The sequence below is a fragment of the Pleurodeles waltl genome, chromosome 5 (assembly GCF_031143425.1).
Source record: "Pleurodeles waltl isolate 20211129_DDA chromosome 5, aPleWal1.hap1.20221129, whole genome shotgun sequence".
Classification (NCBI taxonomy): domain Eukaryota; kingdom Metazoa; phylum Chordata; class Amphibia; order Caudata; family Salamandridae; genus Pleurodeles; species Pleurodeles waltl.
The window spans coordinates 719,393,210-719,416,441 of record NC_090444.1 but is presented as its reverse complement, the minus strand read 5'-3'; the positions used below and the strand labels follow the sequence as shown (position 1 = coordinate 719,416,441).

At 49.7% G+C, this 23,232-nt stretch overlaps 1 protein-coding gene across 2 annotated transcripts in view; it reads left to right on the top strand.

Annotated features, from left to right (window-relative positions):
* The first annotated feature begins 12,488 nt into the window (after positions 1-12,488).
* FEZ2 (fasciculation and elongation protein zeta 2) overlaps positions 12,489-23,232 on the top strand; it is a 351,080-nt gene continuing 340,336 nt past the window's right edge. Inside the window, exon 1 of one of the 2 annotated variants that reach the window (XM_069234674.1) lies at positions 12,489-12,924. In XM_069234674.1, the coding sequence (XP_069090775.1) occupies positions 12,575-12,924 (350 nt within the window). In that variant the 5' untranslated portion in view covers positions 12,489-12,574. The remainder of the gene's footprint in view (positions 12,925-23,232) is intronic. The other variant, XM_069234675.1, reaches the window with a different exon arrangement.

Sequence of the window (23,232 nt, the reverse complement as noted above, 5' to 3'; positions counted from 1 at the left end):
GCGGTCGAAGACCGCGGCGCAAAGCCGCATTGGTTAACATTGAAGCCTATGGGTTTCAGGAGCCAATTACGAAGTGCGCCGGCGGTCGCGGTACGCACCGCCGCGGTACGCACCGCCGCGGGCGTGACCGCCATTTTCTATCTGCTTAATCACTCGAGACCTGATCATCCACAGGAGAGGACCTATACTGCAAGTGCTGCTGTGACCTCGGTCTGGAAGATACAATGGCTGCTGCGACTGGGGAAAGGGCCCCTGCCTTCACGTCTGAAGAGTTGGAGAAGCTCGTGGTTGGGGTCCTCCCCCAGTATGCGCTACTCTACGGTCCTCCAGACCAACAAGTGAGTACACCGGGTGCACATGGAATGGGCTATGCCTGTGTGGATTGGGGTGGATGTAAGTTTGTGGGGTGGGGGGCGAATGAGGAGTGCAACGCCCGACAGATGAGAGCATGTGCCATATGGCAAAGTGGGTGGGGGGGGCCAATTACATCTAACATGCAGGTCATTGATGATTTCCTCCTTTCCACCCTGTACATGTCAAATAGGTCAGCGCCCATCAGAAGATCGAGATTTGGCGTGCCATCGCCAAGGAAGTCCGGAACTTGGGGGTCCACAACAGACGGGGCACCCACTGCCGCAAGAGGTGGGAGGACATCCGCCGCGGAACAAGGAAGACCGCAGAAACACTGCTGGGGATGGCCTCCCAACCTAGGAGGGGTGCCAGTCGCAGCATGACCCCCCTGATGTCCCGGATCCTGGCGGTGGCCTACCCTGCATTGGATGGGCGCTTTAAGACATCACAGCGGACACAAGGGGGTGAGTATCAGCACATTCTCCTATCTTTCTGCGCAGTGGAGGCGTCTGGGTGGGGGAGGAGGGCTGTGGGTGACATTAGGCCAGGGCGCTTTCTGTAGTGTAGTCCTCTCCCTTAGGCATGGCCCTGTGCCCCCGGCCCCCACCTCGGTAGGGTGACAAGTACAGCCATTGAAGGTCCAGCATCTCCCATGTGCGCGTTTGACGTCTCTTGGCCTGTTGTCTTAGTCAGTAGTACTGAGTAGTGTACCCCGAATGCGCGGCTTAGTGCATTAGGCACCTGTGTCTGTCCTCTCCGCCAACGGTGTTGACATTGCATGCACTCAACCTGGTCTTCTTTTTTCTCCCCCCACCCTTTCTCTTCATCTTCTTGTGCATGTGTGCATTAGCATCATCAGGCGGAAGAGATTTGGCATCGGAGCACGAGGGAGCTGCAGGACACAAGGCCCCGGTGGGCCCAGGAACAGACACCGAGGGCACCAGTGATCCGGAGGGCGAGGGGAGCACCACAACGGGGACCGCTGGTGAGAGCAGCGAAAGCGACACGTCCTCGGATGGGAGCTCCCTAGGGGTGGCGGCAACATCCGTGCCCCCCGCCTCTACAGGTACAGCCGCCACCCAGCGCACCAGCCCCACCCTCCCAGCAGCCCCTCAGTCTTCGCTCCGTGCCGGTTCGCCCAGGAAGGCGCGCGTCTCCTTCGCCCCAGGCACCTCAGCCCCTGCCCCTGTTGCCCCTGCTGCCCTCAGTCGGGAGCTCATTGACCTGGTAAGGACGCTCATTGTTGGGCAGACGACCCTTTTGAATGCCATCCAGGGTGTGCAAAGGGAGGTGCAACAGAGCAATGCGTACCTGGAGGGCATTCATTCGGGTCAGGCTGCCCATCAACGAGCGTTCACTGCTCTGGCCTCAGCACTGACGGCAGCCATTGTCCCTGTTTCCAGCCTCCCTCTTCTTACTGCTTCCAGCCTTTCTCTGTCTCCTGTTCCTCAGCCTATCCCATCCACACCATCAGACCAGCCTGCACACACCTCAACACCCAAGAGCAGCTCATCCAAACACAAGCACCACAGATCCCACAAACACTCACCCAAGCAACACCCAGATGCAGACATGCCAACAGCCACTGCCACCCCTGTGTCCCCCTCCTCCTCGTCTCCCTCCTCCCTCCCTGTGACGTCTACACTCACACCTGCATGCACCCCAACATCAGCCAGTGCTTCCATCACCACCTCACCCTCCAAGACAGTCCACACTCGTGCAGTCACCACCCCCACTGCCATTTACACGTCCCCTGTGTCCTCTCCCACTGTGTCTGTCACCCCCTCTTCCAAGACACACAAACGCAGGCAGACACCCACCCAACAGCCATCCACCTCACGACAGCCTACAGCACCAGCACCTTCACCCAATGACAGCACACCTGACTCTCCTACAACCACCTCCTCTACCTCCACTTCCATCTCCACTTCTCCTACCCTTTACCTTGGCCCTAAAAAACTTTTCCTGGCTAACCTTAACCTCTTTCCCCCCGATGAGCTCCCCCATCCATCTTCAAAGAGTCCCAAGAGCACCGCAGCCACCACCAGCCCAGCTTCGGGTGTCACTGTTGTGCCTGGGTTCTGGAGCCCACCCTTTGCCAGCAGTGACACATCGATCAGCAGCAAGGACACGTCCAGCCCCCCCCCCCCGGCAAGAGGACCCGCAAAAACAAGGGCCGCCGTGCGAGGACCGACAGGGCTGCCCCCAAGGAGCAATGTGCGGCCACTTCACCACCCACACCATCTAGGGGAGGCAAGGGCCCGAGAGCCCCATCAAAGGAGCGGAAGGGCAGCAGGAGCGCGGAGAAGGTGGACCCCACATGCCACATCCCAGCTGGGAAGGAGGACAGGAGTCCGTCCCCGAAGGGTCCAGAAACGTCACGGTCCGAGGGCGACTGAGCAGGGAGTCCAGGCCAGGTCTGGCTCCCTTGACCTGCTGGATGAGCACCGCTGAACAGGGCCCGCGGTGCAGAAGAGCACCGCTGAACAGGGCCCGCCGTGGAGATAGGCACCACTGAACAGGGCCCCGCCGTGGAGAAGAGCACCGCTGAACAGGGCCCCGCCGTGGAGAAGAGCACCGCTGAACAGGGCCCGCGGTGCAGAAGAGCACCGCTGAACAGGGCCCGCGGTGCAGAAGAGCACCGCTGAACAGGGCCCGCCGTGGAGATAGGCACCGCTGAACAGGGCCTGCGGTGCAGAAGAGCACCGCTGAACAGGGCCCGCGGTGCAGAAGAGCACCGCTGAACAGGGCCCGCCGTGGAGATAGGCACCGCTGAACAGGGCCCCGCCGTGGAGAAGAGCACCGCTGAACAGGGCCCGCGGTGCAGAAGAGCACCGTTGAACAGGGCCCGCGGTGCAGAAGAGCACCGCTGAACAGGGCCCGCCGTGGAGATAGGCACCGCTGAACAGGGCCCCGCCGTGGAGAAGAGCACCGCTGAACAGGGCCCCGCCGTGGAGAAGAGCACCGCTGAACAGGGCCCGCGGTGCAGAAGAGCACCGCTGAACAGGGCCCGCGGTGCAGAAGAGCACCGCTGAACAGGGCCCGCCGTGGAGATAGGCACCGCTGAACAGGGCCCCGCCGTGGAGAAGAGCACCGCTGAACAGGGCCCGCGGTGCAGAAGAGCACCGCTGAACAGGGCCCCGCCGTGGAGATAGGCACCGCTGAACAGGGCCCGCGGTGCTGAAGAGCACCGCTGAACAGGGCCCGCGGTGCAGAAGAGCACCGCTGAACAGGGCCCGCTGTGGAGATAGGCACCGCTGAACAGGGCCCCGCCGTGGAGAAGAGCACTGCTGAACAGGGCCCGCAGTGCAGAAGAGCACCGCTGAACAGGGCCCCGCCGTCTCAAGCACCGCTCTGCTGGGCCCTTCCTCTCAAGCACCGCTCCGCTGGGCCCTTCCTCTCAAGCACCGCTCCGCTGGGCCCTTCCTCTCAAGCACCGCTCCGCTGGGCACCGGTGTCTCAAGCACCGCTCCGCTGGGCCCTTCCTCTGAAGCACCGCTCCGCTGGGCCCTTCCTCTGAAGCACCGCTCCGCTGGGCCCTTCCTCTCAAGCACCGCTCCGCTGGGCACTGCCGTCTCAAGCACCGCTCCGCTGGGCACCGGCGTCTCAAGCACCGCTCCGCTGGGCCCTTCCTCTCAAGCACCGCTCCGCCGGGCAACGCCGTCTCAAGCACCGCTCCGCTGGGCCCTTCCTCTGAAGCACCGCTCCGCTGGGCCCTTCCTCTCAAGCACCGCTCCGCTGGGCACCGCCGTCTCAAGCACCGCTCCGCTGGGCCCTTCCTCTCAAGCACCGCTCCGCTGGGCACCGCCGTCTCAAGCACCGCTCTGCTGGGCCCTTCCTCTCAAGCACCGCTCCGCTGGGCACCGCCGTCTCAAGCACCGCTCCGCTGGGCCCTTCCTCTGAAGCACCGCTCCGCTGGGCACCGCCGTCTCAAGCACCGCTCCGCTGGGCCCTTCCTCTGAAGCACCGCTCCGCTGGGCCCTTCCTCTCAAGCACCGCTCCGCTGGGCACCGCCGTCTCAAGCACCGCTCCGCTGGGCCCTTCCTCTCAAGCACCGCTCCGCTGGGCCCTTCCTCTGAAGCACCGCTCCGCTGGGCCCTTCCTCTGAAGCACCGCTCCGCTGGGCCCTTCCTCTCAAGCACCGCTCCGCTGGGCACCGCCGTCTCAAGCACCGCTCCGCTGGGCCCTTCCTCTCAAGCACCGCTCCGCTGGGCACCGCCGTCTCAAGCACCGCTCCGCTGGGCCCTTCCTCTCAAGCACCGCTCCGCTGGGCACCGCCGTCTCAAGCACCGCTCCGCTGGGCACCGCCGTCTCAAGCACCGCTCCGCTGGGCACCGTTTATGGTTCACTGTGCCCACCATGCCTCCTCCTTGACCAGTGGAGACTGTCATCCACCTGATGGACTGTGGCTTTGCACTCCCCAGGATGGTCCAGTGGGCAGCCCACCCACTGTAGAGACATTGAGAGACTGTGGCTTTGCACTCCCCAGGATGGTCCAGTGGGCAGCCCACCCACTGTAGAGACATTGAGAGACTGTGGCTTTGCACTCCCCAGGATGGTCCAGTGGGCAGCCCACCCACTGTAGAGACATTGAGAGACTGTGGCTTTGCACTCCCCAGGATGGTCCAGTGGGCATGGTGGCTCCTCGTGGATCTGGCGTTGTGGACTCATGTGGCTGTGGTGCCCCCCCCTTCCCTTCCCCCTGAGGTGCCTGTAGTTTTTACATCTGATGCCCCTGCAGTGTTCTCTCCAAAGGACTCAGGTCTCCTGTGTGGGCTTTGCCCTTATTTCTCAAGACTTTGGCCCACGGACATGCTGAATTCGTAGGATGTGCAGGACTTGGTACTTCAGTTATACACTGATGTGTATGTCATTAGTTTTGTTGTGAATATCTTTCATGGTTGCACGATAATTTTCTGGACCTTTTTGGTACATAAATATTTATTCCAAATATGATTATGTCCTAGCATTTTTCAGGGGTGTTTGGGTGGTGTCACTGTGACTTGGTGCTCTGCATTGGTGAGTACATAGTTGGGGGGGGGGGTCGCATATGTGTGTGCCCGTAACCTTTCGTCCTCCCCCTCCCGTGTGTCGTAGGTGCAGTACTCACCGTTGTCGTCTGCGCCGGACTTCGTACTCGTGGTAGATGAGAAGGTAGACGAGAGCAGGTAGGATGTTTAATTCGGGTTCCATGCTCTCCTCCTTCCTCCTGGAGTGCGTAGTGGTGAGCGTTTTCCCGTCCGTAGTCTGTTTCCGCCGTGTTTTTATCGGCGGTGCTCCCGCCCCGGAAAAGGTGGCGTATTGGTGAGTTGTAATAGTGTGGGCGGTACATTGTTTGCCGCCTGTCTGTTGGCGGTGACCGCCGCGCTGTTTGTTTGTACCGCCGTGGCGGTCGGAGTGTTAAGGTGGCTGTCTGTATTGGCGGTTCCCGCCAGGCTCAGAATCCCATTTTTTTTACCGCCAGCCTGTTGGCGGGTTGGCCGCCGCTTTAACACCGACCGCCAGGGTTAGAATCACCCCCTGAGTTTCTTTGATGGAAGAGGGGGATGGCCAATCCAGAATAGCTTGAATCTTATCTGAATCCATGGCAACACCTACTTGGTTAATGCAATATCCCAGGTATTTTACCTCAGTTTGGTCAAATTCGCATTTTTCTGGCTTGCAGAATAGATGATGTTGTCTGAGTCTATCTAAAACTTGGAGTACATGTTTAGTGTGTTGTTCTGGGTGGACAGAGAATATTAAAATGTCGTCCAGATAAACGACCACAGTTTGGTGTAGAAGATCAGACAAAATAGTGTCCATGAATCTTTGAAAGATGGAGGTGGCATTGGTTAGTCCAAAAGGCATTACCCGGTATTCATAATGACCGAAAGGTGTTCTGAAGGCGGTCTTCCATTCATCACCTTCCTTTATTCTTAAAAGATGGTATGCTCCTCTAAGATCTAACTTGGTGAATTTCTTTGCCCCTCTGACAGCTTCTAAGATGTCCTTAATAAGAGGGTATCGATCCTTAGTAGTAATCTTATTTAATCCTCTAAAGTCTATACAGGGACGCAAGTCTTTCGTCTTTTTTGGTACGAAAAAGAGAGAAGCCCCTGATGGTGAGGAGGAAGGGGCAATCAAACCACTCTGTATGTTTTCCTCTAGGTATTCCTTGAGGATCTTCTTCTCAGGCTCTGTTAGAGAGTACATTCGCCCAAAAGGAACCACGGCATCTGGTTCCAAAGGGATGGTGCAATCGTATTCTCTATGGGGTGGCAGTTCAGGTCTTTCTGGTTTCTGGAATACATCGGCATATTCTAGATAATGTCTGGGTACTCCTTGTAGAACGTTAATGGAACATCCCATCTCAGGTGATGTAAGTAAGAGACTCTTTGGGGACCAATAGTTTCCTGCTAAATAACAGTGGTGTTGGCAAAAGTGAGATGATAGAGAAATGGTTCTTGTCTCCCAATTAATGTAAGGGTTATGCCGAGTCAGCCATGGAATCCCCAGGATCATAACGTGATGTGGCGAAGAGATTAAATCAAAAGAAATGTCCAGGTCTTGTCTAGGTAGATACCACTGGCTCCACAGTCCAGCAAGGCCAGTGCTTTTTCTTCACGGCCGTCTGTTAAGTGGAGGATAACAGGTAAGAGGAAAAGAGCAGTTCTTTCTTCCCTTGAGGAACAGATGGAAGGTATTTCGAAATATCCCGTCCTCACCCTTCTCACTGAGGACGGGAATTGGCGTTTCCCAAGGGCTTGGCAGGACGGACGGGACAGGTACGAATTAGATGACCAGCAGCACCACAATAAAGGCAAAGTCCTTTTCTTCGTCTGTTTTCCCGCTCACTAGATGATAATGGCCCTCGTGCCATGTCAATTTGCATAGGCTCTTCATCAGTAGCACCCTTAGGTTCAGAACGAGTCTCCTCGGAACGATGAGGAAGGGTGCGGGACGTCATCGAGTGTGATGGTAGACGACTCCTCTTTTTCTCCACCCTTCGCTCATTTAAACGATATTTTATTGCTAGGTTCTGATCCATTAAACCCTTAAGATTCTCCACTCTGGAAGAGTGCACTAGTTCGTCCTTAATGTCCTCCCTAAGACCCCTGTGAAACAGGGTCAGCAAAGTACGCTCCACCCAGGAAGTCTCAGCTGCCAACTGTCTGAATTGTGTGCTGTATTGTAAAACGTCCTGATTTCCTTGTTGAATATCGCAGAGAGCTTCCTTTGCTGAAGACTCCAGTCCAGGACGCTCAAACATCTGTTTAAAGGCAGTGACAAAGCTTGAATAATTAGACAGGCTAAGGTTGTTGCTTGTCACCAAAGGGGTTGCCCATGCCAAGGCTGGTCCAGATAGGGCGCTGATCAAATACCCAACCTTGGTCTTGTCTTGCATGAACTGTGAAGGACGGAATGCGGAGTAGACCGTCAAGGCATTCAGGAACTCTCGTAATTTGTTAGGATCCCCGGAGAAGCGAGGCGTGGTTGCGGAGACAGTAGGAACATCAGTGGCTCTAGAGGCGAAGGCTTGTCGGAAGGCTGTATTTTCGGTACGTAGCTGTTGGAGTTCTTGAGCCTGTTGTTGGATCGTCAGGAGCAAGGTTTGACTTGTTGGTTCTGTACTCATCACGGGATTCTCCATGGTTCCGGACGGCGACTGGAGTTTCGGGTGTTGCAATCTGTCACGATTCACCCTGGGCTTACAGTCAAAGCTGGAGAGAGATGGCGAGCGGCCCCGGTTCCTGCGAGTCCTGCTCTGGCCGAGGTAGGGGCGACCCCTTCCGGTAGCCACGGTTCTGTTTGACAATAGTAAGCCACTACAGTCCGTGCCCTCCAGAAAGAGTCCCAGAGGAAAAACCCCAAAGGGGAAAAAACCTCCAACAGGAACTCCCTGAAACAGAAGGAGGACACAAGGATTAGAACTCAAGATCCTGGAAGTCTGGAAGACTGAAGATAGAACAAGAACGACTGGCGTCTCAAAAGAAAACCAGCCGGAGCGTGACTACCACCGCTGAAGTGTTGCAACGCAATGAGAAGAAAGAAAGATTCCCCTTATATACCCCTAGACAGGAAGTGATAAACAGGAAGAAGTAACACCACAATCTTGGTTTGGGAAGAAGCCATAACTAAAAATAGAAAACAAGCTCCTGTGTAAGAGAAACAATGCATGCAGGGAAGAAAGGAAGTGCACAGCATGCTGGGAAGGAGAAATGCTTTATAAACTAGCCATGTGTATTCAGGCAGAGCTTGTGCGTGTGACAGGTGAGTGGTATTATGGAGGGGGGCCCGGGCACCCTAGAATAGCATTAACCTTGCGCGCTGAGCGCGCTGAGCGCGGCGAGTACCGCGAACCGATTCTGGGTCTCCGGTCCTGCCGCGCTCTAAAGACAGCGTGCGGCCGGAGAAAAGGGCCGCCGCGCGTGCCGCGACCTTTGACCCGGTCCGCCGCTGTTTCGCTAGGTTGCGCCGCAGCGGCTCGCGGCGCAACAACCAACTGTTAAATTACATGCCCAGGTTTCCTGTGGCCTCCCACAGGAGGCGACCGCACTTGATTTAAGCTGTACTGAGCCCTCGGCCTCCAGGGGATGCCAACCCTGAAACACGAGAGCTCTCCGGCTCTCCTCTTCCCCTCGCCCTCTCCTGGAAGCCTTAGTGCTGTTCAGAGAGCGCCTAGGCAGGCACAGATCGCTGCCCTCTCAGAAGAATGTAAACAGCGTGGGCGGGCGGCATGTAAGAACCTTGACTTGTGCTTGGAACTGAACCCGTCCCAGGTCTCCACACACACTTGCCTGGCACTTTGTTCAGGTACTGGGCAGCACCCCTCCCCCTATGCTCACACTCGATGGCTGCCCTCTTTGTCTCAACAATGTGAACACAAAGTGCCTAAGCCGTAAGAAATGCAACACAACACAGCTCTTCACAGTTGTTTCGACCATAGCTGCTAGTTTGTATTTTATTTTTCCTCTCTGATAGATGCTACGTTTTGAGAAGAGCCATTTAGGAAGTTGTCATCAGCTTTGGGGGTTGGAAGTGCACAGGCTTTTCTCATTCTGCAATTAATCAAGAGTGCAACTACCATGACCTCCCAAACAACCCTACTAAATTCGCCCTCATTTATCTCACCCTGCTACTATGATCTCCCTAACCCCTTCCACAGCCTCTTCCCTCCTCCATCCACCTTAACTCATCCCAAGCCTGAATCCTATTACTATAAACATCCAATAAACACATCTGGATTCTCCCTCCTCCACCCTTCCATTACTGTAGTCAATTTAACTAACAAACTCTCATATCCGCGGCTCAAATTAACTCATAATAATACTAAACCTGTACTCGTATTTCCCAATACTAATCCATCACTAGTTCTTGTTGGGTTCCGGAGTAGCGTGCTACTCGCCGAAAAGCGCTTTGACACCTCGTCAGGGGTAGTAAGCACTATATAAATACTATCACAATACAATACAATACAATAGTGCAGCGCAGTGACAAGACCACGCCAGTAATTGATTTAATGTTTCCACAAAACTGCTGGGAGTGGGGAGAGGGGCGGCCGGGGCACATTAATTGTAATTGAGTCACGCACCACAGCCCATACCATGCCAAAATGCAGAATTCAACACCAGGCACTTCTCTGCACATTATAGTTTTGCTATTATTTGCATTTAACAGCATCGTGGACGCACATTCCTGTAAATGCAAATGTGAGCAACCTGAAAAGCTTTAGTTTATACTACATGGACCTTCTGGATTCCGCATTGCCGTTTGTTCTCAAGGGGACATTCAAGTATCCTCTTGAGGTTCTGTAAACTGCAGCTTTTCTAAAGATTCACAGCTGCATTTACGGAACCCCGTAAATGCAGCTGTGAATCTTTAGAAAAGCTGCAGTTTGAGTCTCAGATCTCAATAAACTGTAACTGGCTTACTGTTTTTTTTTACCTAATATTTGCATTTTTACACCACTCCATAAGAGTGCGTGTTATTATGTACTGCCCCCTCCCCCTTCTCCTTGCGTGTTATAATACCTGAAAGCACTGCAGACACTGTGGTCGTGAGCAATCCTGTATTTCCATGTTGTTTTCAGCAGGCATTGGTAGGGTGTACACTTTGTTTTGGTGTACATACTGCCATCTACTGGTCAACCTATTTAAATGTTTAATACAACATATTTTTCTTTTTTTTTTAAATGGATTTATATGTCACTGCAGAGGGACCTGTGTTGTCACCTAATAACTCACAAACAATACTTTAGGTTAGCTAAAGAAACGTTCAAAAGCTTTATCTACATATTTATACAAGACTTCATAAAAACAAATATTTATCAGCATCATCATATACCTTTATTTCGATCATAAAGGCTCTTATCCCTATCTATTCACCATGCCACATCACTACACAAATACACTACACACCACACGATTCTCCCTCTCACACAATTCCACAACTAACAATTCCAATTCAACCCACACAAAAGCGCGCCACACCACATACATCCACTCTACTCCAAACCAAAACCCATGGGTAAAAGACATTGGGCCTCATTACAACCCTGGCGGTAAAAGACCGCCAGGGCTGTTTTGGCGATTGTACCCCCAACAGGCTGGCGGTACAATCTGCCGTATTACGACCACGGCGGTAGCACCGCGGTTGCACTGCCGGGACCGGCGGTCTCCCACCATGGTTGTCCCGGCGGTTTTAGTCCGCCAGGGCAGCGCTGCTTGAAGCGCTGCCCAGAGGATTACTACTCCCCTTCCCGCCAGCCTTTCCATGGCGGTCTCTACCGCCATGGAAAGGTTGGCGGGAAGGGGAGTCGCGGGCCCCTGGGGGCCCCTGCACTGCCCATGCACTTGGCATAGGCAGTGCAGGGGCCCCCAGGCACAGCCCCACCCTGCTTTTCACTGTCTGCACAGCAGACAGAGAAAACTGCGACGGGTGCAGCTGCACCCGTCGCACGGCCGCAACACCGCCGGCTCCATTAGGAGCCGGCTCCAATGTTACGGCCCAACGGGGATGTCGTAATGTGGCTGGCGGGATTGCGGCCGCATAGGCGGCCGCTCGGCAGTCCAACCTTGGAGGGTGGCCTCTGCCGCCCTCCAAGGTTGTAATGAGGGCCATTGTCATTTGCAACGCCAGTAGCTTTAACACTTACAAATGCGAGACCTTTTGCATTGTTTTTGTTTTTGTTCTTCTCTAGTTTGGACTTTTTCCTTGTGGTCAGGCTTGTTCTCCGTCCCTTGACTAGCTTAACAGGGAAGGTCTCCTTTGTTTGTTTTTTGATACTGGTAAGCAGGTCTGGTTTTCCCATGAAGCAGTGTCAATAGGACAATTTGTGATGATGGGGGTGTTTAGGGTAGGTGACCACAGCACAGAGAGGGCAGTGCTATTGTCAGGGAGCAAGTTGATGGATTGCGTGAAGGGTCAAGGGAGCGAATGGTAACATCAACAGGTGCATGAACAGTATGACAGCTTTGGGATGTGAGGGGGTAAGAGAACATATGGAGTGGAGTTTACAAAGGGTAAATTGGGTTTAGGAGGTCATTTTGTATTAGTGAGTTAGTTATATTTAGTTTTATAAGACAGTTCGCCTAGGTGCTGTTGTTATGAATTTCCAGACCTGTTCTATAAAAGCGCTCTTTTACCCCTGAGATAAGGTGTGGAGTGTCTTATTAATTCACCGTCTTGCGCGATTTATGCTGGCAACACACAGGTCTCAGCTAAGAGAGCCTTAACCCGCTAAACTCTTACTGGCTAATACAGCAAACTGACAAATATTGTGTTTAAGACTGAACAGTGGATTGACATTATAAGTTTCGGAATTTTGTGGGCAACTTCGAGGATGCTTCTTCAAATCTCGTTGTTGCCAACTCAGCTTGTCATCCTTTTAATGTTTATAGAGTGCTACTGAGTTCGGTGATAAATCTACCATTTCCTTACAGAACTACTTATCCACAAAATAGTGATAATAAAAATACTCTCACTCCAAAAAAGATATGTATGGCACATACAAGGCCAAAGCCATTCCACTCCACTCACACATTGGAATTCCGCGTGTTTTACTGCTCCGGGCATTAAGGTCCGTGAAGCCTTATTTTTTTTTAGCCCATCGCTGTCTTTTTGTGGGCGGGGCTTGTTGCGGGTTGTTTTGCTCTCTGCTCGGAATTGACAGCAGTGCTAAAGGTGGCCTGGGCGCTGCTGCTGCTGCAGGGTTGCAGACAGGGAGCCTGGCACTGCAGCCATGGCCGCTCCTCTGGCCCAGTTCGACGAGGACTGGCAGGACTTCTACGAGTTCAAACCCGCCGTCTCCGCCCTGGATCAGGTGAACTCCAACACCTCGAGCTCCCCATGTCCACAGCAGCCGGAGCCCGCCGACCCCCAGGTCACGGTGCCCCCATTGGGGCTGGAGGACTTCTCGGAGCTGGATAACAGCTTCTCGGGGGGAGAGATAGGCAGCTTCCAGTCCATGGAGGACCTGGTGAGCGGCTTTGACGAGCAGCTGACCGTCTGCTTCCGCAACTACAGCACAGCCACCGAGAGCATCGCGCCCGTCAAGCCCATCACTGAGGAGAGCACCATGAAGGATGACGAGTGAGTGATAGCACCGCACCACTGTTGCCGCTGTTCACCCATTGGGCCTTATCAATACATGGAACACCTTCATTCACGTCCCAACTGCACTTCTCATACGTCCTCTACAGTTTGCACCTTTGCAATCGCCCTAGCATGACCTTGTGGCCCTCCCTACCGAGCACCTTCCTGTGCACCACTGTACTCACGAGCATCCTCTACCTACCAGTCTCACCTGCTCTTCAGCTACCCATAAACATTCTGCGAGTTCCCTCCACAAAGCGGCTACTCCTTTGCGTGAGGATATCCTTCCCAATAGAGATCCTTTCCTCTACAGCCTACCCATTATTCACCCAGTGCCCATCGGATGGTAGTACTCCTCTATACAACTAGCATGGATCTCTTCACCTACTCCTGCGCGCCCTTTTATACACCCCATTATCACCGTGCCTCTATCCGCCTAGAAGCTCCCACTACAGTAAGCCCTGTCCCAGGTTAGAATCCTTTCCTGTGTTCCCACAATAAAACCGGTCATGCCCTGCTCTTATCTTTACCCCTGCCACCTGAAATCTCCAGAATTGTACCCGTTCGCCACCCAAAGCTTTGTATTGAAAAATAACCTCTGCTCACGCAGGGCCCAATCTTTACAATTATTATGTCCCTCCAGTGGCAGCAGACAAGCGCAATACCCGACCCTTATAAGAGCTCTCGTTCTTCCTCACTCAGCACACCTTGCCAGAACAGACCGTGGGAGTGACACCCCCTTCTGATTCCCGCTATATGTTTATTGCCCCTCGCCTGACCGCTTCCCAACAACCACAACCCTTTCCCTTGCTCTAGCAAGAGCTTACGTTTTAAGTTGAACCATTCATTTGGTTGCATAGTTCATGAGTAGAGCGAAAAGGATGATTAATATTTGCCGCCGCCATGTGATAATGAGCATGTTGACCTATAACATGAAAGAAAAAAGGTTTCCAAGAGTATCTGCTTTAAAAAAAAAATTCCGATGCATTTTTTTTATTCATAGGCTGCATACTGGTCTTTGCTGGCACATGCATAGACTTTGTCACCGAATTAATCTAGTTCTTCCAAAGTACCGCAGCCGAGATGTATAACATTGTGAATGGCAATACTGATTTCAGACGCCAAGCTCCACGCCTTCACTATGAGTAACGCTTTTCTGTCCATGAAGGAGAGCTTGGTGATGTTGATATGTGTGGGTCGGCACTGCTGTTAGCTGTTCATACTGTGGGATTCTTCCCAAAACCTGCTTTATTATTTCAGGGTGCTTGCGCAGGCTCTATTAGCGTTGTTAGATGTATAGATCATAATGCTTCCCTGTCTGAGTTAGTTCAAAAGGCCCATATTGGCGGGATGAAATACAGTATTTTTTATTCTCTCCTGGGTTAGGAAGAATACTATGTTCGAGGAAAGCTGTGGCTGGAGACAATAATAGGAAACATATGTTTGGACTGTACTGTTTATATATGAATGTAATTATTCCTTTAGATACTCCACATGCCAGATCCTGTCACTGGCTGTTGTAGTTGAATGGATACAGATGCTGCCTACTGTTGGTTGTTACCCTGTGAGTTTTGGACATCTCCTTAATTTATGTTCTTTAGAGTTACATTTTAGAACATGAGCCTCTTAATTGGGTTTCGTTGGTGTTTACATTTAACCAGTAGAGTAGTCCTTACGTTTTCCATTACTCAGGCGTAGTGCACTTTCTAAAACCGCAACTAAGTCCTCTATAAACCATTCCTAAACTGACATATTATTCAAGAAATAGGCTAATGGGTTTTATCTGATTCTTTTTTCAAGCCTGTTTTTGGTCCAGCTAGTGCTTTGCAAGTCCTTTGGTGTAGGGACATTTCGCATCCTAAGGTACTTCATAGCTTGATGATGTTGGTGCAGATCTGCCGGTCCCCAAAAATGAGTGCCAGTGGTCCCCACTGGCACCCACCGGCTCAACTTGAGCACCACCTGCATAGTTTCCAACCCTGGCTAAACCAATAGATCTGGGTTACGCTATGACTCAACATAAAACAACTTCTACAGCGAAAAAGCCAACAAAATCAAAAACATTTTTCCTCTACACAGTTCATCTATGAGTTAAATCATTTAATGTTTGTTGATTTAGTATACTTTTGAGATGTAATATAATCCATTGTGCATATCAATGTAAACAGTTTATAGAAGGTAGAATGATAGACTAGCCAGTTGCATGAGTTGAGAGAATTACACGTCTGAGTAGAGCTATCTATGGCCTTGTTTACTAGTGTGTCGGTGTTTTCAGAATCCTGCGTAAACCTAATTGTACAGGGCCTAGACTTATGAGTTGAGTGATATTTACAGTATCTGGTAAACCTCCAGCGCTTTAAATACGTCAGCTTTTGTAAACGGCGTCAGGTCAAACCTGCTGGAATTTAATATGAGGAAAAGTGTGCGGTATTCACCATACCAGTACCAAAATCTGCGTGTTCTCCTCCTTGTCATAGGTGCTGATTATCACACCTGATAAATAGCATACTCCCGGATATCATTATTTTTGTGGGGGATTAAAAGTAAAAGCATCTGGATTCTGACAATCTTGGGATCGGAGCCAATGTACTGTAAAGAATTAGTAGCAATTGTATGTGTTGTTTAAAACAGGCCTAAAATTGATAACACATATGAGGCTCGCCTTTAAAAATCAGTCAGAACAGTAACCTTGTCCTGAGGGTTGACAACCTGCGATTCCCATCAACTTCCACACTACATGAAAGTCATGTGGTAGAGCTTTGTGCTTAGTCTTGAACAAGCCAGGGTGAGCCCTTTTTCTAGTTGTATCATAAGCTGGTGAAATTAAGACCTACAAATGTTCAACTATCTCACTGGTGACTGTTGTCAGTCGCAGAGTTTGTTCTTAGGTGTGGCCAAGTCACTTGTGGAATATAAAATGTTTTAAGAAACAGCAAAAAAATTATGTGATCAGACTGAGTGTGACTTTGAAAACATCAGGTGACGGGGGGCAGGCAATGGTTTAAGAATTTCTTTCAGACAACTACCATTGAGTCAGTGAATGCCACCTCCTCCTGTATGTTTTGAGAGCGCTTCACAAGTTTAAAGTATTTAGGCACAGATCTCAGACACCGCTGCACTTGTAGGGTTCAAGCCAGTTTCTACGACGGAACTGGACAAGGAGAGTGTTGAAGAATACCTTTTCACTGTTTTTTTTTTCTCTCAGGAAGCTAGGGCTAACTCTAAATCATTCTTATGCAGTGCTTTTGCTGAGTCTGGCAGCAAGATACCCGTTTTAACATAAAGGTGCTGTATCCCACAGCTGTACTAAAAATGTTAATTGAGAGTTCCTCATACAACTGGATGTATTGAAGTGTGCATATTTAGTAGTTATTGTACCACGACCAGCTCATTTACACGTCTCTTTGAAGAAGGTAGCATGCAGATGCATGACTCATAGTTTTTTATGTGTATTAGACTTGGTATAGAGGCACCATGATCTGAGCCAAGGATAGAGTTTGTTGATGGATGACCTTTGTTATACATATTAGTAAAGCAGAGAAATTGATGAGTAACCGGACACTTGTTTTTGTTGTCGGGAAAGGGTGAGGCAAGCTGAAGAGAGACTATCAATGTTGTTTCTTGATCAGTTAGGATTACCTAGTGAGCGGCATGTTGGTTCCTATTTAGGAGCCTCAGGTTTTGTGCTATGCAAAGATCTTTTGTGCGGGACAGATAATGCTGGCCTTTTGTGGAACCATGTGAGGTCCTCTCCGCGAGAGTGTGGTAGCCTGTTGTTGGCCATAAGGGGCTATGTAAGTGTCTTTTTTGACAGTTATATGTGAGTGCCTGTGGAAAGTTAAATGTGAGTGCCTTATGCGGCTACTACATCGAGTCTTTTAGTTGACAATGTTGGGCGGGGGAGTGTTGAATGACCTGTGGACTCTCTGAGTGGTTTGGATATTTATGCATAGAATGTTCGAGTGTGTGATTGTTGGTGGCCTATATAAGCATCTAATGTTGGGCTATATCATGGCCTCTTTGCTAACGACTGTACACATCTCTTATTGGAGGCGAGGGGTTAGTGCATGTTGTGAGTTGCTTGTTGGACTATCTGGATTGCCTTTGAAATGCTTTATTTTATGGAGTAATGATAATGTGTGATAGTAAAGCTCATGTTTACAGTAAGAGTGGTCTCTTTGAGCACAACAACTAATGTGCTTGTATAATGCCAGCTGTGTAGACCTGTGCAGTGCTGAGTTTTCTTAATTTTATTCAATGGGTAATGCTATAGCACTCCTAAACCCAGATGACTGACAACGCTTCACAAATCTGGGTACATTCACACAAAACATGCATACATAACACAGAGATACAATAGTCTGTAGCGTGAATATAAAATGTCGTCTGTAGAAAAGTATGTATTTTTAATAGTTGGAGTGTGCTTGAATGACAATGGGAGGCCAGAGCGAAAGGGAGCAGATGCTTGAGCGATATGTTGGTGGTGCATGACAAAGCAGCTAGTGTTGTTCATAGTATAAGGACGTAACTTGTATGTTATTAACAGTAATTTAATACCATCTGATAACTATTAGCATATAATAACATTGGATTAAAAACCAAAGGACTGAGACCTCAGTAGGGTATGACTTGGTTAAGATTTCATGAGATTGATCTTAAGCCAGGCTGATTCGGTGCTGTTTTAGCTTGGATTTGAAGATTTTCAGACAGTGACATGTGTTATTTAACTGGATGAGGTATTCTGTTGGACCTGGCCCTTTCTACAGGGTCATTCCCCAAACTTTTTGCCTTTTCTCCTCCTATTTGTTTCTGACCCTTTTTGCTGACGTTATGACTCTCAGTCACTTTATCACTGCTGATCAGTGCTAAAGTGCATTTTCTCCCTCTTGTAAACTTGGTATGATTGGCTTATACCTTATTGACACCTTTAATTGACCTGTAAGTCCCTTGTACAGTGGTATCCCTATACTGCAGGACCTGTAAACTTAAATGCTACTAGTGTGCCTGCAGCACAGCTTGCGCCACCTACTGAAGTAGCCCTTCAAATAGGTCTCAAGCCTGTTAGCGCAGGGCCTGCTTGCGCAGTTTACTGCCACAGGGACCAGGCACCTAAATGGATTTGCCAGGCCTGGAACTCTCCTTTTACTACATGTAAGTCACCCCTAAGGGAGGCTATGGCGAGCCCTATGGGCAGGGTGCTATGTATGTAGAAGGCAGGACAGGTGCCTTGTGTGGCCTGTCCTGGTAGTGACAAACAGCCTATTTGGTTTCTCACTGCTGTGAATGCTGCCTTTTCAAAGGATTGCATTGGAAATGCCCTACCTTTTATCTGGGTGGTATTGTCTGATTTATGAGGCGTAGCATAGGCATGTTTGATATGGTAGTGAGAAATTCTGCTTACTGGTGTAGGTAGAATGTTTTTTTATTACCATTCTAGAAATGCTGCTTCTAGAAAGTGAGCATTTCTCTGTGCTTATAACTCTGGTGTTTTGTAGCTTGACTCCAATCCACATCTGGGGCAGAGTGACAGCTGGGTTTTGTGCATACTTTTCAGACAGCCTATGCAAAGGGAGGGTGGAGGTGTCATAGAGGTGCATCTGCATATTCAGTGGTCTTCCTGGGCTGAGAGGAGGAGAGGTGGGGCACACCTGCATTGGTAAAGGCTGTGCCCTGGCCTCACACAAAGGGCTCATTTACCCCCACTGATGTCTGGAGTCTGTGCTGGAGGAGAGAGGGGACACTCCTAGAACCAGTTAGGACTGATTGGAACATCCTATCCCCGCTTTGTAACAGTTGCGAATAAGGAGTATAAGTACAGGAGGTTTCCCCCATGTTTTTAAGCACGTTTGGAACTGGGACAGAATCTCTGTCCGAAGGATTACTGGACTGCTTAAGGGACTCATCTTGACTGCTCTTCTGTTTTGTTGTCCTGGTGCCTGCGGAGTGGCACAAAGGACTCAACTGGATTGCTTTTCGACATGTTGCCCTACTGCCAGCTTCCCTCTGACTCTGTGGGTCCCCACACCCTGTGGGGCTACCAGGAGGAACCGTCACCTACCTAGCTGTGCCGGACTCCTGCCTTGTGTTTTACCCACCAGTGTTCTCCCAAGGGCTGACACAGGGTTAATGTTGCTTTGCAACTTCCCGGTTCACAATGGGCCCCTGGCCCCTGCAATCTGGTTATTGCGAGTGCCTTCTGTTCCTTTGTTCGTGCCCTGCGCATGGAGAGCGCTTAATTTCTTTTTATTTACAGTGCGTGAGAGCGCTTTACTGGCACCAGCGGGACAGCATCCCTGCAGTGGGAGCTGCGACGACGGTCGTGCTCTGTTTCCTTTGTGATTGCTATCACTGCCTTAGCCCGTAATCCCTCAGCGTGTCAGACACACTCCTTGATGTGCCCTCGGGGCACGAGGAAGTCGAAGACAGTGCTCCTGGTGTGTGGCGTACTGAGGAGTGCCCCTGGAGTACCAGCAAGCACCTCTTTTGGGTATCTTCACTGCTATGGCCTTGGAAGGACTGACCGAAGGCACGCACACCTCGTCGGGTGCAGACGCCTCACGAGCGGCGGGGAAGCCTCATCAGAGTCCACCAGGCCCACATCCTTGTTGTAAAGCTCATGAGCGGGGTAGGAGCCTCATCGGAGGCCCCCTGAGCCGCTGTGCCCCTCTGCTGGTGATCAGTGACTCGCAGGCGGGATAGAAGCCTCATTAGAGGCCCCCTGCTCCACCAGGTGGGTTGGCAACCTCGACGGACTCCCACCCGTCACCACTGGGTCCCCCTTTCACACCCCCAGCATTCTTTTTGTGCCACATAGAAGGCTGGGGTGGTGACCCTTGACGGAGGTCCCCGGCCCTGCCAACAATGCATGAGGATCGGAGCGCAGGAGCTCTGGACTCAGGGCACGAATGCCCCCCTCAGTCCTTGCTCTGGCACCTAGGGAAAACGGACCCTACTCACCAGTTCTGGTGAGAGAAACATATAGTGGTAATGACATGCCTTTCTTATAACACTGTCTTGGCCTTTGATTATACTCTTATTGCTCCATATACATTCTTGAGGAGTTGTCAAGTTATACTCATCCATGATAAGGCTTTGGCAGTCATGATCATATATTTTACCCTGATATGTGCATTTTTGTAACAATGAAAACCTGACTACTACTTATGTTGCTGAACAACCAGTAAACTATATGTTTTGATTATGACTGCTGTTGGTTTTCACAGAGTATTAGTACCTGACTAATGTTCTGACAATTGCTTGTGTAGCAGGGTATTACTGATACATGTGGTGTATGGTCTAAGGACGTTTTATACAATACAGTTATTTTTATATAACTTGGTGTTGTGTCTCCTTTGTGCTGGGGAAAGTGTGTCACATGTGTTGTGCAAACGCTTTACACATTGCCTCCGGATTAGGCCTGACTGCTTGTGCCAAGCTGCCAGGGGTGTGTGCAAGGGTTATCCTGGGTGTGTAACCCCCTCGCCCTGACTAGAGTGGGTGGTCTCCGCCTGGCTTAGGTGCATACTCTAGCCAACCAGAAACCCCATTTCTAACATATTCCAAATTCTGTGTGCGTTCTCTGAGAAAGGGGATTTGAGGGTGGATTTTTTTAAATAAGGTATTATGAGAATTTGTGTTGATTGGCTTCTTAGGGTTCTGGTTTTACTAGGCAGTTAAAATGTTTGGGTGATATAAGAGAGCAGTTAAAGTATTTTGCCTAATGAATGAGGCTGGCAGTTCTATAGATGAAATGCGATTGAAGAATCAAGGTTTAAGAGTTTACACCAGATGTGAGTCTGTTAGATTTTCTCTTGTGAGTAATGAGGCTGGCCACTGACTGTAGGATTAATCTGAAGGGGATGAGAAGGGATTTAGGCAAACCTGTTGGGAGAATCTTATTGTTTGGGATGAAAAATGTCACCACAGCTTCAACAGTAGATTTGAAGTCTTTTTAGAGATGAATGGTCTAATGTATCAGAGAAGGAGTTTCAGTTTGAATCTGGCATTTTTCGTGATTTCTTTAATGTGAAATTCAAGATTGAGAGATGTTTCTAGCATGGACCCCATCATCTTAAAGGAGTTTATAATTTGGGGAGTATGTGTAGGGGCTATAATGTATGGATTCATTCAGGCTGGTGAGTCTTAGAGCTGTTTGCAGTTAGTAAGAGGAGTTGTGGTGTTTGAGGGCTCAGTTTGAGTTTCATTTGTGACAGATAGACGCTGAAGTTGTTAGACATTGAGCTAAAGTGTCAATCCATATTACTTTGTTTTTAGATACACCGAAGTATCAGTGGAATTGGTGGGATTCCAATCCTGCTTTGTAGTAAATCTTGATAGTGGCCTGATATTAAAGTTGATCAGCAGTATATGGGATACAGTACCCTCTGTTGCACATTGTAAGGATATTGCAAGTTACCAAGGACTTATGCGACCATATAGAAGAGCGAGGCAGAGTCCCTTTATGCGGCCGTGGATCATTAAGGTTACTTGCAATATCCTTTTAATGTATGGCAATCGGTAATAAAAATAGAGCAGAATCTGTACCGAGAAATTAAACACACTAAAAAGAAGTTAGTATTTTTTGCACAAAAGATATGCGTCAGTTTAGTGTGAGTCAAGTTAAAAGATGGTATAGCTCAGATTGTGTAGCGACATACTGTGATTCCTCGTTTCCTTCAAAGAACTATTGCATGGGAAAAATAAACATGTTCTCATAAATAAGACTTTCTGCTGAGCACCTTTTTTTTCTTTTTAGAGAAATATATCAGGAGAAGGAAAAACAGGCTTGAAAAAGCAGGTTCCCTTTTTAAACTTGTGGTAATGCTGTGTGACCTGTCTTTAACTCTGGCTGATTGAGGAAACAATAATATTTGTAATAAATATTTTTATTTTTTTGGTTCTTCATCGAGGCTTTAAATGGGTCCGGACCCTTTGGGTCTCAGGCCCAGCAGTCATCATTAAAAACGTACGTTGAAGCGGGTGCCTATCAGGCCCTGTATTCATGTCCTTAACCTACTTCCAAAAACAGGGATTGATTTGTGAACAATGAATGCAAAACAGTGAAGGTAATCCACATCAGTGGTGTGATCCCTGTTTATATTTCACAATATGTACTTAATGCACTTAATCTTACTTTCCCTAAGAGTGTTAACTATTTCCACAATGTCCTTTTTAGGTCGAGCATTGCAGCACGCATGCGCTGCTTTTCCGACGTGTTGGTGTGTATCTGGGCTTGTAACAACGCCCACCTCACGCCCATGACTACTACTCGTTCTTGGGCTTGCCCTTCAAAAATCCTTTGATTACATTGGTAAATGGTTTACCTTTGTCACTCATTGGGGAGGTTTAGTTACCGCCTTGGCCATAGCCCCTGTTACATGGCTCATTACACTTTTGACGATAAGTTTAACTGCGAGCGAACTTCTTTTCCTTTTGTGTATATCTTCACGCTGATGCTCATGGCGGCCGTGGCGCTGTGAATCGGCTCCCTTATGTGAGAGTGTTTAACTTTAAATTTTCAATTTATGTGGCAAGAAAAATCGGTTTAGGAGTTTATAACGCTAATAGCTCTAACTCGAGCAGATGGGAGACCCATTGCATTGCAAATGCTTGTTATATTGTGTGAGTGTTGTATATCTGGATACAATAACGGAAAGCTAAGAGACACCAAAATACCGGTTGGGTGGCACACTATGGGAACTGCAGAACTCTAGTTTAAGTGTTTAAGCCACGTCCTTAATTACATAGGCCACGCTCCTTTCTGCACCCCTCCCCCTTCTTTTCCTTCCCTTAAAGCTCTGTTATTCATTATTCATCTGTTATTGGCAATGTCTGCATTTGATGCATTATGGAATATTTAGAAGGGTATGTGGGTTGTTGTTGTTTTTCTGGCCTCTGTCACTTTGCCCAGCCCGACCAGGCACAGTGGCCTCGAGAGAGAAAGGAAAGAGGAGTGGGAATGTGTAGGAAGAAAGCAATCAGAGATGTACAAGAGACAGACGAGTGGATGAATGGAAAGCAAGAGATTGTGCGTCGTGCAAGAAGACGAAGGCCTGGTTTGTGCATTTTTGCCAGGGCTGCTATCGGTTCCTCTGCCCAGCCCTGTTGCAAGCTGCCATATAGGATAAGAAGACTCAGCATGTCTGTTAAATAAAAGGTAGAACCAATACGAAATTTAAACCGGTGGTTTTCGGTGCGGGGTACCGGCCCTCATTTTTGAGGGCCGGCACTTAGTTTTCTACTGCTAGCAAAAGACACATATGAGAAAGATAGGCAAAACGAAAGGGAGCAAGCAGAAAGCTGCAA